The sequence below is a fragment of the Anomaloglossus baeobatrachus genome, chromosome 9 (genome assembly GCF_048569485.1).
Source record: "Anomaloglossus baeobatrachus isolate aAnoBae1 chromosome 9, aAnoBae1.hap1, whole genome shotgun sequence".
Taxonomy (NCBI): Eukaryota; Metazoa; Chordata; class Amphibia; order Anura; family Aromobatidae; genus Anomaloglossus; species Anomaloglossus baeobatrachus.
Window position 1 is genome coordinate 108,315,214 of NC_134361.1, and position 16,554 is coordinate 108,331,767.

The 16,554-nt window shown below is 43.2% G+C and overlaps 1 protein-coding gene across 1 annotated transcript in view; it reads left to right on the top strand.

Moving 5' to 3' along the window:
• Positions 1-14,610, top strand: part of GAB3 (GRB2 associated binding protein 3) — a 197,053-nt gene extending 182,443 nt beyond the window's left edge. The window contains exons 8-10 of the mRNA XM_075323918.1: positions 3,797-3,899; positions 8,198-8,311; positions 10,875-14,610. Coding sequence (XP_075180033.1) covers positions 3,797-3,899; positions 8,198-8,311; positions 10,875-10,991 — 334 coding nt within the window. The 3' untranslated portion in view covers positions 10,992-14,610. The remainder of the gene's footprint in view (positions 1-3,796; positions 3,900-8,197; positions 8,312-10,874) is intronic.
• The last annotated feature ends 1,944 nt before the right edge of the window (positions 14,611-16,554 follow it).

The window sequence follows — 16,554 nt, forward strand, 5'->3', positions numbered from 1 at the left end:
CGCGCTTAGCGCTGGCTCCTTGCTCTCCTGCAGCACACATCGGGTTAATTAACCCGATGTGTGCTGCAGCTACATGTCACAGTTCAGAGAGCAGGGAGCCGCGCTTAGCGCTGGCTCCTTGCTCTCCTGCAGCACACATCGGGTTAATTAACCCGATGTGTGCTGCAGCTACATGTCAGTGCAGAGAGCAGGGAGCCGCGCGCACTGCTTAGCGCTGGCTCCTTGCTCTCCTTGCTACAGTATACATCGGGTTAATTACCCGATGCATACTGCAGCCACATGTCACAGTGCAGGAGCCGGCACTGGCAGCAAGAGCGGAGGCTGGTAACCAGCGTAAACATCGGGTAACCAGGGAAAGGTCTTCCCTTGGTTACCCGATGTTTACGCTGGTTACAGCTTACCGCAGCTGCCAGTGCCGGCTCCTGATCGCTTCATTTCGTCGCTCTCTCGCTGTCACACACAGCGATGTGTGTGTCACAGCGGGAGAGTGACGACCAAAAAATGAAGCTGGACATTCAGCAACGACCGGCGACCTCACAGCAGGGGCCAGGTCGTTGCTGGATGTCACACACAGCGACAGCGACGGGACGTCGCTGCAACGTCACAGAAAATGGTGACGTAGCAGCGACGTCGTTGTCGTCGTCGTTATGTGTGACACCAGCTTAATAGACTTCTGTTGTCTCTGTTATCAGCCAGCCGCGGCTATATATAATGACTTATATCTGAGGATGTATCCTTGTATGTTTATTCTGAGGGTTATAAACTGGGGATGATGCGCTCCATTTTGAGGGTTTTTTCCTGTTTTATATTTGTGATTCTGTAATTAATAAAGTTTTTGTACTTTTAAAGAATTACTATGCATTCATTCTAAAGAGAGCATGTCACCTTAAAAAATGCAATTTACCTTCACATACAGGCGCCCTTTTCTGTCTGTGTCCACCTGTCACGGATGTGTCATGTCCGTTTGACAATCCAGTGTGTTGTGAATGTCAGTTATGCTTTTGCTGCTGTGAGGCTCCCTTTTGTGGCCAGGAATGGTTTGGACAGAGACCAGGTGTGTTGAGCAATGGGCGTTAACATTGCTAACGCTCTGCCTATTTAAACCCTGGTCTGCTAGCAGGCTATGCCGGATGTCAGTTGTGTTTTGTTCACCAGCCTGCTTCATCCTGCTCCAGACCACATCTACCCCAGATAAGTACTTGGCTCTTTATTTGTTCTTTGGTTCTTTTTGCTCTTATCTGAGTTTGTCATTTACTGTGGTTCTTGTTAGTTTATTTGCATGCAGGGATCTTCCCTCTCAGTTGCTTATCTGGGAAGCTCCCTGCAGCTATGTTTGGAGTATTGCTCCTATTAGTCCATGTGTTTGTAGCTTCTTGAATTTGTAATGGTTCCTGCTTTCTGTTCATTGGTTTGACAAGAGCGCCTGGTATAGGACGGAGTTCAGATCTAGCGATTTGAGGGCTTTTTGTACTATCAGGTTTTTGGATTTTTGCAGGGTTTTTCTCTGGTCACCATCAGTCCCTTTCCTATCCTGTCCTATTTAGTCAGTAGGTCCTCACCTTTTGCTAATCCTATCATCTATCTATGTATTGTGTTTTCCTATATCACCGCAGTCTTTGAATGTGGGGGGCTTGCTATTCTTTATCTATTTTTTGAGGCAGAGAGTTATTCATCTTTCCTTCCTTTAGGATAGCTAGTTCTCCGGCTGAGTTCGCGGTGCACAGGATGTTAGTTCACCCCTCGGCTACTTCTAGTGTTGATGGTTAGTAAGGGGATGGCGGCCACATTAGTTGCCAATGCTCTTGTCACCTTTTACCAATGATTTATGGTGGTCTTCCATGGTTCCGGATCATAACACCAGTGGCAGCGAGTGTTAGAAAATCTCAGAGATTGGCAGCACGTTTTGTTATCTGACAGTTCCCTGTTTCTGAGGCAGCGGAGTCTAGGAACCTGGAAACTGTCAGTTTTTCCTCTCAGTTGCCAGCCTCTGGCTTCCTTTATAAGGGTACCCTCACACGAGCGTATAACTCGCATGAGTATCGGAACGCATCACTCGGTGCGGCCGCACACTCTCCGGACAGGAGCATGTCAGCCGCATAGAAATACATGCAGCTGAGCTGCTCCTGTCAGCAGAGAAGCTAGCCGCGCCGGGTGATGCGTTCCGATACTCATGCGAGTTATACGCTCGTGTGAGGGCACCCTAAACCTCACTCTGGGAGGATTTGGGTGCGGTTTATAGTTTGTTCCTTGCTGAGCTCAGGAGAGGTCGTCTTCTGTTGCTCCAAACTTCTGTGGTTGCTACAGCTCAGATAAGTGCTGTATTTGCTATCTACCAGGGCTCTGGTGATTACATTTGTGTTTCCCCTGTATTGTTCCCCAGTGTTGTCCTTTAGTGATAGTGGTGTTGACAAAGAGCTCATGTCCTCCATCCCTACTGAGGGCCCAGCTGAGGGTTTGCCTAGGGCTGAGGTATTCCTGCTCGGCGACAGGTGCTTAACATGTATAGGGCTGGTGAGGGAGAGCTGCAGGTTGTTATCAGGGGTCACTACTTCCCCCCTTTCCTTAGCAAAAGGGCATTCCTTACCACTTTCCTTTGTGTTGTCCTATATGGCCGGTGTAGCATCTGTCCCCGGCCGTGACACCACCAGTGTGCAAATATATAGTTAGTCTTCAGGTTCAAAATGCTGCCTGTGAGCGGCGGCTCTTAGCACGACCCGACACTTTGATTGACAGCATGCTTTCCACAGATGCACTGCAGTGTTGGCTGTCAAAGTGCCCAGATGCTGTCACAGCTGCCGTGTAGTGAGCGTTTACTTTAGAGGCTCTGTGCATGACCACATGACTGAAAGCCGGAGACTCCTAGTAGGAAATAAGATAATTTTCTCTTGGTGGCTTTCAGTACGGTGGCCAGGCAGCATTATAATGCTATTGACACGCAGATTAACCCTATATCTACAGGTAAATACACTTTTCGAGGTGACAGGATCCCTTTAAATGCAGATGATGCACAATATATAATGGTTTATGTCTTCATTTCAGCCTATAAACATGTTCTATCATCTTTAGCACAGACACACATTTACAGTTTCAAGCCTCCTATTAGCTAGCTCCATTTCTCTTGTGGTGGTGTGATCATAGCTCTAACCTTGGCATTAAGAAAGTAACATCATATTTAGTAGGATTCCCCTTAGCCATCAAAGGCCAATTACAGCCGCACCCATCTCTGGGACAGCTTGGCCGATCGGGGCTCCTGTTCTTACTCCCTTATAGGCGACACTAATATTTATGGTGTTTTAGTGCTTTGTAAACATCAGATCACACAATCTCGTGCGTCAGTTTTCAGCACAGCTGCAAACCTAAACATTGGCAGGAAAATGATCAGCTCAGTAAAACAGCCTCCAGTGTCTCGTAAAGCAAATATGACAAAGAGAAGAGAAATAGGCTAAGGTATGAATCAGACCCGGCCCTTGGATGAGAAGCAAATAAATATTACATGAGGACACAGCTGCTCGCCGGCTCTAGACAGACAATCACGTCTGCGGGCTCTGTAGCGGGTGGACAGTCCCCACCAGCTCGCTTGTCTCGGTGGATGGGCACCGATTGCCATTGACATGCCTATCTGGGTGAAGACGGAGCCCTGCGTGCCACAGATCACCCACCAGAGGAAGTGTTATTCTTAGAAGCAACAAAAGTAGTAGGTCATGTTTATGGGACATATGTGCAATGTCAGGAGTTGGCTGCGTTTCAGAGCATCTGTAACATGCTTGTCTGACCTCTTCCATGTTTTCTTTCCTAGCAATCGGACCAGCTTTATCTCCCCAGAAAGTGACGGTATTAGCTCAGCAAATATCTTTGCCAGTTCTGTCTCAGGAGAAGAGGAGGAGAGCTATATTCCAATGGTAAATGTCTTACGTCTGCACCGGCTCTGTTATCTGAAGTGCAGACATCCATAGCTATTGTACATAGATACAAAAAAACAATACATGCATAATATAGTACATTTCGGCTAGCTTTGGTTGGGGCATTAAGGGAACCTGTCACCAGGTTTTTGCTATGTAATCTGGGAGAAGCATGATGTAGGAGCAGAGACCCTGATTCCACCAATATATCACTTAGGGGTACTTTGCACGCTGCGACATCGCAGGTGCGATGTCGGTGGGGTCAAATCGAAAGTGACGCACATCCGGCGTCGCAGTCGATATCGTAGTGTGCAAATCCTTTTTGATACGATTAACAAGCGCAAAAGCGTCGTTATCGTATCATCTGTGTAGGGTCCGACATTTCCATAATGCTGGTGCAGAGACAGGTACGATGTAGTTCCTCGTTCCTGCGGCAGCACACATCGCTGTGTGTGAAGCCACAGGAGCGAGGAACATCTCCTACCTGCGTCCCGGCTGCAATGCGGAAGGAAGAAGGTGGGCGGGATGTTTACATCCTGCTAATCTCCGCCCCTCCGATGCTATTGGCCGCCTGCCGTGTGATGTCGCTGTGACTCCGCACGACCCGCCCCCTTAGGAAGGAGGCGGATCGCCGGCCAGAGCGACGTCGCAGGACAGGTAAGTGCATGTGAAGCTGGCGTAGCGATAATGTTCGCTACGCCAGCAATCACAAGATATTGCTGCTGCGACGGGGGCGGGGACTATCGCACTCGACATCGCAGCATCGGCTTGTGATGTCGCAGCGTGCAAAGTACCCCTTAGTATACTGGTTGCAGCAGTTTTGGTACAATCACTGTTTTATCAGCTGCAGATCTCTCCGTTCTTTGAATACTGAGCTGTGTATAACCCCGCCCACACCACTGATTGGCAGCTTTATGTGTACACTGCTAATCAAAAAGCTGCTAATCAGTGGTGGGGGTGGAGTTACACAGAGCAGGAAGACTACATGGTAGGAGATGACTGTAGTGATAATCTCTTGCTGCTAAAACAATGATTTTATTTAAATAACAACACACAGCGTAGTGATACATCCCTGGAATCAGGGTCTCAGAGCTTACATTATGCTGCTCTTAGATTAAATAGCAAAACTATAGCAAACTTGGTAGTAGGGTGCTGTTCCTTTATCCCTCATTTATACGCAATACCAAATGCATATTATGAACCAAAAACATTAAGGAATTGCCTAATAGGTAGTTGTAAGATAATGAAACTGCCTGTACATACGTTTTGCACTCACTTGACAAGGAGGCATGGTCTAGCTGGAAAGGCCACTTATCTGGAAAGCGGGGGTGTTAGGATTTGTAATATTGCACTGAAATTTAGGCACAAAAAATGGTCTAAAGGAAGTCATCCATGAGACGTTACAGTTTAAAGAGGTTGTCTGGTCTAAATCCATAAGTCTACAGTCCTTCTATGTGTCACTCCATGTGACTGCAGACTTGTGAATCCTCACATCAGAGGCACTGTGCTCTATGAGGATTTGCTGGTTTCAGAGTGGGGAACAGCGGACATGTGGCCATCGACTAGATGGGCGCAGCCTCACTCAATGCAAGAGTATTGGGCCTCTCTAGTTGGATCTTGGCCGTTCCAAGCCGTAAAACCGGAGAATCCTCACAGTGCACAGTGCCTGCGATGTGAGCATTCATACGTCTGCAGTCACAATGTAATACATACAAGTAGAGTGACTGCAGACTTGTGAATTTATACTGGACAACCCCTTTAAACAAGTCTCTAAAGCAGCACTAAATTCAAAGCAGTTGTCCACTACCTTTACATTGATGGCCTATCCTTAGGTCATCAATGTCTAATTGCACGGCACCAGGGTGATCCGCTGTTCTTGGTACCACCGGAGGCAACAGGTGGCGGGAAATGCTCAGTTCCAGAGCTGCCCCATCAACTGATATCGGCCATGGATGTTTACTGCACATTGGCCTCCCATTTAAATCAATAGGAGGTGGATGTGCAGTACCCGGCCGTTATCAGAAGATGGGGCAACTCCGGAGCTGATATTTCTGGCTGCCTGCAGCTCCCGTTATAACTGAGAAAAGCTGATCGGTGGGGGTGCGGGGTGTAGGACCCTGGCCGATCAGACATGAATGACCTATTCTAAGGATAGGCCATTAATGTTAAAGGAGTGGACAACCCCTTTAAGAGTCAACATGAGTTACTGTAAAAATGTGCCCAGTCTTATTCCAAGTTGTCTAAATTTAAGACCGTATTAATAATTGTGCCCCAAACTGTAAAGTTAGGGAATTTGCTGGCATATAGTGTGGCCTTATGAATGTGGCACTTGGAAATAGCATGGTTGACGGCCATCTGCATGTGCATTTGGTTTTCACTGAATATGCATACCATATAAATTAAAGATTTGTGTTATTTTTTTTCCTGTAATGGCCTGATTAAAATCCTGCTGCGTTTAGTATTCACCATCTGTCTGCCATAATTATAGCTTAGATCTCGAAATAGTATGTTATGTCAGAAAAGCATTAACATGGAGATATACATTCTGATCAAATGAGCAAAGCGGATATTACTAACTAAATGTAGCTATCAGTGTACTGCCATGAAAAGTGCTACGGGCTTGTATGAAAAAGAGCAAAAATAGACTGAAAGCCCGACATCATCAGTGCTAGAGGTGAGGAAGCCATTGCCTCTATACAATGGACACCACAGAGAGCTCCTGGCTCCATAGATGTCACAGACACACCAGTGGCCGCCACATATTATCTACTTTTTACCTGTACTTAGCACTGGTTTATTCTGCAGGGTGGAACTGGAAATGTATTTTAATCCATCAACCTGCACTTAGAATCTTTTTCGGTAAATTCAGAGGAAGTGGACTGACCTCAACGTGTTTTTTTAATAGTAACAGTAAACTAAAGTTTAAATATAAATCCGACAGCAACAATGCTTCCTAGTAAAATGCACAAACGGCAATGCCAAGATGGCGGCCAGACAGTGTCCACAGTGACTCCGTCAGCTTTATTCAAGTGAACAGCTCTATCGGGTTCCATCAGGATATCATTTTTTTTGCAATTTTGACAGAAAATCTGACATAGTGCTCAATGGACAGCACTATATTAATGTGAACTGAGACGTAGTTTGGCATATGGCGATTACTACTTCTTAGAACATAACCTCTGATAGCTCGTTTCTTTCCATATATGTTTGTGTGTGCAGAGCTGGCTGTCAATCAACATGCTGGGGAGTATTTACAGCACGCTCCCTTTATAATGAGCATTGACTGTAGCCGCTCCCTGGACTGCCTCTATGACTGGAATCAAGCAGCTACAGGGAGAATAAAAGTTCATGTTCTCTCTGTAGCTGCTGCTCCATTTAAGCCAAACGGGTGTGATTTATATGCTATTTACCTGCAGATTACTCCCATATCTGTAGGTAAATCGCATTTTTGGATATGACTTTTTTTCCTTTAAAGGGAATTTGTCAGGTCCAATATGCACCCAGAACTACGAGCACTTCTGGGTGCATATTGCTAATCCCTGCCTAACCGTCCCTGTATACGCTATCACAGATAGAGATCTTTAGAAAAAATGTTTCTAAAAATCTTTTGTCGTGTGCTAATGAGCTCGGGAACTAGTCCCATGGGCGTTACTTCACTTGCTAGTCAGTCCCATTAGTATGTTAGCACGCCCCTGCGGGTGTACTAACATGCTAATGAATGTGCAGCGTCAGAGGTTGTTCGCACTCACCTCTCCGCTTCCATCGCTGACGCTAGATTTCGGCTCAGTGCACATGACCCGGAGTTTGGGTCATGCGAACAATGAAGCTGGGTGTACGCGCCCTGGCTTCAAACTGAAGTAGTGCACATGATCGAAACGCCGGGGTAATGCACACTGAGCCGAAATCCAGCGTCGGGCAGCGATGGCACTAGAGAGGTGAGTGAGATCACCCTGTGACGCTGCACATTCATTAGCATGATAGCACGCCCACAGGGGCATACTAACATGCTAATGGAGCCAACTAGCCAGGGAACTAACGCCCAGGGGACTAGTCCCCTCGCTCATTAGCATATTATAAAGGATCTTTGCAAATACTTTTTCTAAAGATCTCTTTATCTATGCTACTGTCTACAGGGACAGTTAGGCAGGGATTAGCAATATGCACCCAGAACTGCTCATGGTTCTGGGTGCATATTGGACCTGACAGGTTCACTTTAAGTCACATTTTCCTAGTAGGGTGTATGAAAGTGAGTTTTGTTAACTGGACAACCCCTTAAAGTATATTTTCATTTCCTAAAGGAGCAGAGACAAGGGGTATCGCCCAGCAGTGGCAGTTTCCCGTGGCCTAGGAAGTTCAATCTTGATTATCTGGCATTAGACTTTAACTCTGCATCTCCATCTCCTGTACAGAAGGTAAGATATCTACAGTAATTTGTAATAGGAGACCCCATGTGTAAAGATCTCTTGGACATTGACCATGGAAATATTCCCATTAATCTATTTTAGCTCGCTGTTTTCAGAAATTGCAAATCTTCTTTTTCTGTAATAGGATGAATTGTTTCACAGATGTAACTTAAAGCCCCTAACTCCTCTATAATAAGACCCCTGATTACCATGTGCCAATTATAATATTCTTGTCCTTTTTTGTTACCCGGAGCCTTTGGGTCTATCAGGCTTCGTAACCCAAATGCATCAGCGAATTCTGCAGTTCTATGATTATGATCAGTTTATAAAATACATTTTAAATGAGTCTGTCTGAACCATCAAAGGACGTCCACATTATTAGCCATTCAGAATAAACAATGGGAACATTCTTTCCTGACAATATGAAATCATTGCCAAGTATCCATGGTCAAAACCAGGACATAATACCTTAGCAAGGATTCACCTCTCTAATAGGAGTGTAAGGCCCTGTGCGCATACTGTGTTTTTTTGCAGCAGATTTGCCTCGGTTTTTGCTGCAGAAAAGGTGCGGTTTTTGTTCATAAAGTTCATGCAGTCCTTCCCCAGCAAAATCTATGAGAAATCCAAAATGGTGTTCGCACACTGCGTTTTTTTTTTTCATTACAGGTTTTGCTTCAGAATTTCTGCAGCAAAAAGAAGTAGCATGTTACTTCTTTTCTGCAGGTACCTGCAGTTTTGCCATTGATAAATGGCTAAAACTGCAGGTACAAAATTGCAGAAAATCCACATCAAAACCTCATGTGGATTTTGGTGCGTTTTTTTTTGCGGCAGGTGCATAATTCTGCCAGAGGGTGCGTATTTTGCTTAACAAACACATTTTCCCAGTGCCCTTAAAGGGAACCTATTCACCAGATTTGGTGACTATAAGCTGCGGCCACCAACAGTGAGCTCTTATATGCAGCATTCTAACATGCTGTCTCTAAGAGCCCAGGCCTCTGTGTAGAGCATAAAAAACACTTTATAATACTTACCTAGAAGGTTGCTCCGGTGCACAACAGTCGGATGGGTGGCACCGTTCTTTGGGACAGGCGCCTATCTTTCAGCCATCTTGGTCTTCCTTCTTCTGAAGCCGCAATGCATGATGCGTCCTATGTCATACACACGTGCCGGCATTGAGGTCCTGTGCAGGCGCACTAGAATACTTTGATCTGCCCTGAGCAGGGCAGATCAAAGTGCGCCTGCGCAGGACCTCAATGTCGACGCGTGTGTATGACGTACACGCGTCATGTTCAAAAGGATAAGGCACTTCTACCGAATTTCTAGTTACCAGGGTGCTCAGGTAGGTTTCCAGACCATATACAGTAGTAATATATACAAGGCACTCCTGAATTCAGTAAATTGATGATTTTTTATTTTTTTCATACTCAGTATAGTCAAGTCAAGACGTTGTGGCCCAAACATGGCCTTCATCAGTAACTAGCACCTGAGATGAAGGCAGTATTTGGAATGCTAGCAGATAAATAAAAAATCATCAATTTACTGAATTCAGGAGTGCCTTGTATATATTACTATTGTACACGCGTCATGCACCTCCGCTTCAGAAGAAGGAAGACCAAGATGGCCGAAAGGGGAGGCGCCGGTCCCAAAGAACGGTGCCACCCATCCGACTGTTATGCGCCCTTCGTTTTTTATGTTCTACATAGCGGCCTGGGCTCTTACATACGGCATGTTAGAATGCTGTATATAAGAGCCCACTGGTGCTGGCCGCAGCTTATAGGCCCCAAATCTGGTGACAGGTTTCCTTTAAAGAGGTTGTCCAATACTTGGATGACCCTTTCTCAATCACCATGTTTTCCCCTGTTATTATTTTAATACTTATACCCACCTCTGGTGCCGGCGCCGCTGCAGCGGTGTCGGCACACGCTCCCCCTTGGCTCACAAGATGTTGCTATGTTACGCAAGCTCTGCACCCAATCAGCGCCGGCTTCACTTCCCCCACTTTTGGCAGTATCAAACATGAAAAGGAAGTCGATTCGTCCAAAAGCCGGTAGAGCAAAAACAATGTATATCAATATAGAAGTTCAATAAATGAATACGTAAACTAGAAACACATAGTACTGTGGGAGTAAAAAAATGGGCAAAAAGGAGGAAGTCTAGCAATCCGTGCCTACTAACGTCAGAGTCTAGTATGGGATGCTGCGATGAACCTGCCCCAGTGTCTTCAGCCTGGCTGCAGCAGTGATGTCATGACTAGAGCGCATGTGACCACTGTAGCCAATCACTGAGTTAGAGAATGGTCAGGTGTGCAGCAGTCACGATGACATCACCACTGCAGCTTGTCAACCAAGTCCGGTAGCTGTGGCAGAGAGGAGGAGTTGATTAGCATAGTTGGATTTATTATATTTATCTACAGTGCCCCCATTGAGTTAAACAAAAAAAAAAAGGTATAGATGGAAAACCCCTTTTTATCTTTTTTTGTAAATGATTTCTGCACTAAACGTTTAGTCTCTTGTACATTATACAAGTATGACATTGTTTATTAGTATCTGACAAAGTTTCTTGTTGACCACAGAAACCTTTCTTGTCTGAGGAGCAGCGAGTTGACTACGTACAAGTGGATGAGAAGAAAACCCAAGCGCTGCAGAACACTAAGCAGGAGTGGTCTGACGAGAGGCAATCCAAAGTGTAAAGCCGGGTTCATGCTCATTTTTTATGTTTTGCACTAGATTGACTCATTTATATTGCAGCTAATTGGACATTTTTTTTAACACTTGCCTTTGAAGCTGCCGGGGAAAAAAAGGAAAACCAAGGGACAAACTGTATTTATTTCCCTAAATATCTTCTGTGGAACGTGCTGAGAGGTTTCCGCTCACATCCATGCATCTAATGCAGGCACTGATCGTATACACGAGCGTATGCTGCAGGTACAGAATGTATGAAGGATGACTTGTATCTGGAGTATACACATTACCACTTCAGTTTTGATAAGCCATATGAAATGCAGCATATCATGTAATGATGCTCTTCCAGGATGATACTCCCATCACGAGGAGTGGTCGCCTTCGCTCAGATTTTATAGTGCACATTAGACCTCTCGGTTTTCGAATGGGTGCAATGAGTTCCACAATTTTGATATGTTTCTATTAGCGGCACTGTAGTTTATGCACTGCACTCTCTTTTTTTTTATTATTGTGATCTATTTTTATGTTCTCAAGGAAACTTAATTGACAAATATAGGGGCTGAAGAATTGCACCACTGTGTTTAGCTCTGGCACTGAAACGCTAAAAATGACCACAATCCAGTTGTATTTGTGAAAGTCACAACTGTGAGACGCCTTAGCTGTGTCTGGCAAAGGGAAGGATGCTGACTGTGAGAGTAACTATGTATAGATCAGACTATGGCATCATGTAGTGGTTATTACTGTTATTAACAATGTATCCATTCCAATCTGCAGGCAAATGCATATAATATTAGACCCGTGTATAAAATGTAAGGAAATGCTGAATTTCTAAATATACAACAATGAGATTACAGATATTGCTAACGACTTAAAGGGTTATTCCCATCTCCAAGACCTTATCCTAATATGTAGTAGATGTAATAATAAGCAAATTAGAAAATATCCCAAATTAGAAATGAAGTATAGTTCTCCTGATTCACTTTTTCTCTTCCCTCATGTGCAGGGCATTGCAGGATCTTAGGTATCCATGGCTACGACCACTCATATAGTGACAGTTAGTTGTTAGTGGTCATAATCATGGATACCTAATGTTTTGCAATGCCCTGCACATGAGGTAAGAGACATGGCAGCAAATCATACTATGTAGACAGGACGGGAGAACAATGGTCGCCTGAACAATCTATGACAGATCATTCTACAGCGTGCTCTGCCTGTAAGGACATTTTGCTGGTCAGCAGTGGTTTATCACAGTGTGAGTTTGCCTTTAGGCCCTGTGCGCACTAGAAAAAAGATTTTTCTCAAGAAATTTCTCAAGAAATTTCTTGAGAGTGAAAGATTAGCGCACCTGCATTAAAAAAATCGCACCAATAACGCATGCGCTTTTTATTTGTTTTTGATGCGTTTTTTCCGCAGGTTGGTCCCTTATTTTACCATTATCTATGGCAAAAAGCGCAGGTACCTGCAGAAAAGAAGCGACATGCACATTCTTTTTCTCAAGAAATTCTGCAGAAAGAATTTTCTTGAGAAAAAAACGCAGTGTGCGCACAGCTATTTTTTTCCGTAGGTTTTGCTGGGAATGTCTGCAGAAAGGTTACAACCATTTTCTCAAGAAATTTCTGCAGCAAAAACGCTGGTAAAAACGCGGTGTGCGCACAGGGCCGTCTCGTTTCAAGGCTTGTGAATGGCTCAGACACTGACTTATAGGTTAGCTACCTACAGGTGGCGCTAGAGAGACAGTTTTATTCCTTCGATTTCTGGGTCGCATTAGCTCATGTCCATAGTGAACGCTCCATAATTCTATGTAATTGCTGCAGACCTGTTACTTACTGAAGGGCTGGACCTCGGGACCCGCAGGGTCTTAGAGGACTATTTTAAGGTAACAGTTTGTAGATCCCGCCATGTTTAATTTTCTCTGCTTGCACAATACAGGTGACCCAGGAGCTCTCTTCTGTAGAACCTGTTCAGTGTGTTGTGTGCCACGTATGTTCCAAAAATATCTGGTGTACGAACGTCAGAAATGCTCGTCATGCTCCCAGACATTCATTTCACTCTGTTTTCTTAAGGCTGCGTTCCCACCATGAAGTTACCTGCATTTCTTCATTGCATTTTGTACGGCGTTTTTGATGCTACGTTTTTGTCTTTTTTTGGAATGTCATGTTTTATAGCTGCTTTTTTCGATGCAGCAAAAATACGTATCATAAAAATAATCACTAAACTCACCATGGGCACACAGCCTGAAGAATATGGACACTGTAGAGTCTTTTTTTCTTCTTAAATGCATGTATTTCTGTCTTTTTTACATTTTTACTTTTTTGGTTTTCATTAAAACTGTTGCACCGTTTGCCTTTTGTAGCCCCTGTGTTGCACTGTCTCTTGCAGGCGGCACAATTTAAAGGCATATTCCCATCTCATACATTTAGAACATATTCACACAGATATGGGTCCCATCAATGGAGCCAGGGGTATCTAAGGGTATGACCGCACTTTGCGTTTTTACCTGCGTTTCCGCAGCGTTTTCATGCCAAAAGGCATGCGTTTTGCTTTTCCATAATAGTCTATGGAAAAGGTTGATTTCTAGACAGGACTTTGCGTTTTAAAACGCTGTGTTTAATTTGCATATTTTGTGGCAAAAACCATGCGTTCAAAGAAGCAGCATGTCAATTGTTTTTGCCATTTTGGGTTCGTTTTGCTAACATTGAAGTCAATGAGAAATGGCAAAAACCAAGAAACTTCAAATTTCCTGCGTTTTACCTGCTTTTTAGGTGCAGAAAACATGCGTTTTGTACTTCAAAAACGCATGCTTTTCTGACATTAAATTAATGGAATAATATGTCTCTTTACACACACATAGTCGGACAATTAAATTAAAGAAAATTATGATTTTATTGCTATTTTAGCATTAAATATTATAAAACCGCTATAATTTCATGAAATATAACGGTATTTTCTTTATTAATTCCAAAATTATATGTTTTCCTTTTTTTTCTCTTTTTTCATTCTGTTTGACTATTTAATCTTTATTTAGCGCAGGTGAAAAAGCATGTAAAAAGCGCTGAAAACGCATCTAAAACGCAGTAAATACGCGTGCGTTTTTAGCGCTAAATTTCTGGAAAAGGCAACTTTGGCTAAATCAATTAAGGCAAAAACGTGCGTTTAGAACTGCAAGTAGCACAACGCAAAGTGCGGTCATAGCCTAAAGGTCAGAGCTCTCGGAGTGATGGATGGAGGAGGTCCCACTGAATGGGAATCCTTCTCTGCAGGGGGCGCATGTCCTGTTCCCTGACATCTATTATATATTTTTGGCAGATATGGATAAACCATAAATATACAAGATGAGAAGTCCACTTTATCCCAGATGCTGTCAGTAAGCTCCTTCTGATGATGAAGTTTCTCTTATCTCCCTTCTTCTGAGCTCCTCAGATTTTTGACCACATGAAAGATGAATTTGACTTTGTGTTTGGAGAGAAGTAAGAAGATCAGAGTTGTAAACTCTTCCACCAGAAGGAGCTCACTGATTAGATCCTCAGTTAACTCACTTTTCAGTAAGCATTATAAAGTGCAAATAAATTTTCAATGAAAACCAATTAAAAACATGACTTTTTACCCAAAAATACACAGGGTGGTCCAAAAGTAAGTGGACAGTATGTGTAATAGGGTTATCAAACATGATATAAAGTGAAACTGACTCAGTTGCCCTTAGCAACCAATCAGATTCCACTTTTCATTCTTCACAGACTCTTTGGAAAATGAAAGGAGGAATCTGATTGGTTGCTAAGGGCAACTGAGTCAGTTTCACTTCACACCGTGTTTGATAACCCTATTACACATACTGTCCACCTACTTTTTGACCACCCTGTATATGAATTTAAGTAAAAAAAACTGCCCCAAAGATGTGTGTTTTCTTATATATAATTTAACCTGTCAGCTCAGGGGTGGAAGTGTAATCAGTGAGAATCACTTCTTACATAAGGGCTTTGGATTTGTCTTCAGACAATTTGTAGTACAAATATACGGTATCTCCTCTATCAGATTAGATCTGGGATGTCATTGACCCACATTGCAATGCCCTATAGTCTTATGCTGGTGAAATCTGCATATCACTCATGAATATTCATGTCAATGCTGTAAGTGATTATGTTAAAATCTAAAGATTTTTAATCTCACAAATAATCAAACCTTTACTAACATCAATAAACATCAGCCTTTTCCATGGGATGTGCAGAGTATTGCAGCGCAGTAAAAAAATGAACTGCAATACTAGACACAGCCTATAGACAAAGGGGGCACTGCTTTCACTTGTTTTGTTTCTCTAATCTGAGACCTTTCTTTTAATACCACTAAGCCTTTTGCGCTGCTTCACTTATATTGTCACGAGACAGTATATAACCATGCAAAGCTGAACCCTACCCGCTGGTATATCACTTACCAGACCTGCACTTTCTGCCACTTGTTTTCCAGGCCAGATATCGTGAGATCCACGTCTTGCACTTAACACTGTTGTTACTTTCATATACTAAGTGTCCCATGTTCCCCATGGCTGGCCCACTGTCTCCTAACCACGGATGACACTTGGGGGACTGCGGACAATCTCCAGTGGGTCACTGCGGCGTGGAATGTATTTGAACGTTCCAGAATTGATAGAATTTGCACAGAAGTCTGAATTCTGGAATATGTCGTGACCTCCTGCACACTGTGAGTGCAACTGTCACTTTTATAGGATCGGTGATATTCCATCCATTAATATTTTTGCCATTCATACACACTAAGGTAACAGTAAATGTCTTTTTCTTAAAGGGACTGATCAGAATTTCAGAAAAAAAAAAAATCCACTTATTTCCCCCCCAGAAACAGCGCCTCCCTTATTATTAGGTTGTGTCTGGTATTGCAGCTTATCTAAATACAACAATTTCATCCCTTTTTTTTATCTATTTTCTAGTGTTCAATAATAAAGCTTCGTACACCCCAAGTAGAGATATTTCATTATATTTCAGTTAAAAAAAGCAGTCGATTTCTTGTAGCAGAAATACATTCCAAGACGTTGTCACTTTGACGTCAAGAATATTCCAGGTAAAGGAACACGTATGGAGCTAGGGCCGCAATTATCATTTGTCATTTTTTAAGACACTTTTTGTTTTTGTGGCATTCATTGTCACTTTTCTGCTGAATGGCTCACGGGGTTCATTAATTTTACGCAAAATAAAAAATATTCTTTATTTTTGTCTGTTACGCTTTTTGTAGCAGAAAAATTGCATGTTCTGCTAAAATGTCACAAGATTTGTGCAAACATTTCAAGCACATATGAAATCGCTGTTAAGGGGCAATGGAGAAAATTTACACAAAAAAAGAAAAAATATAAATTTGAACTGACAAATCAGCCGAAATCATCTGTGATTCCTAAACCCTGCCCACGAGGAGCAAAAAAAAAGGAAAGACATAAAATAGAATTTAAAAAAGGCAGAAACTGAAAGAATGAATAAGGCACAGATGGCAAAAATCACCAAAAAATAGGGAAAAAATGCAACAACAATACTGAAAAAAGTCCTAGTTCTCTGATTGTAATGTGTAACATGA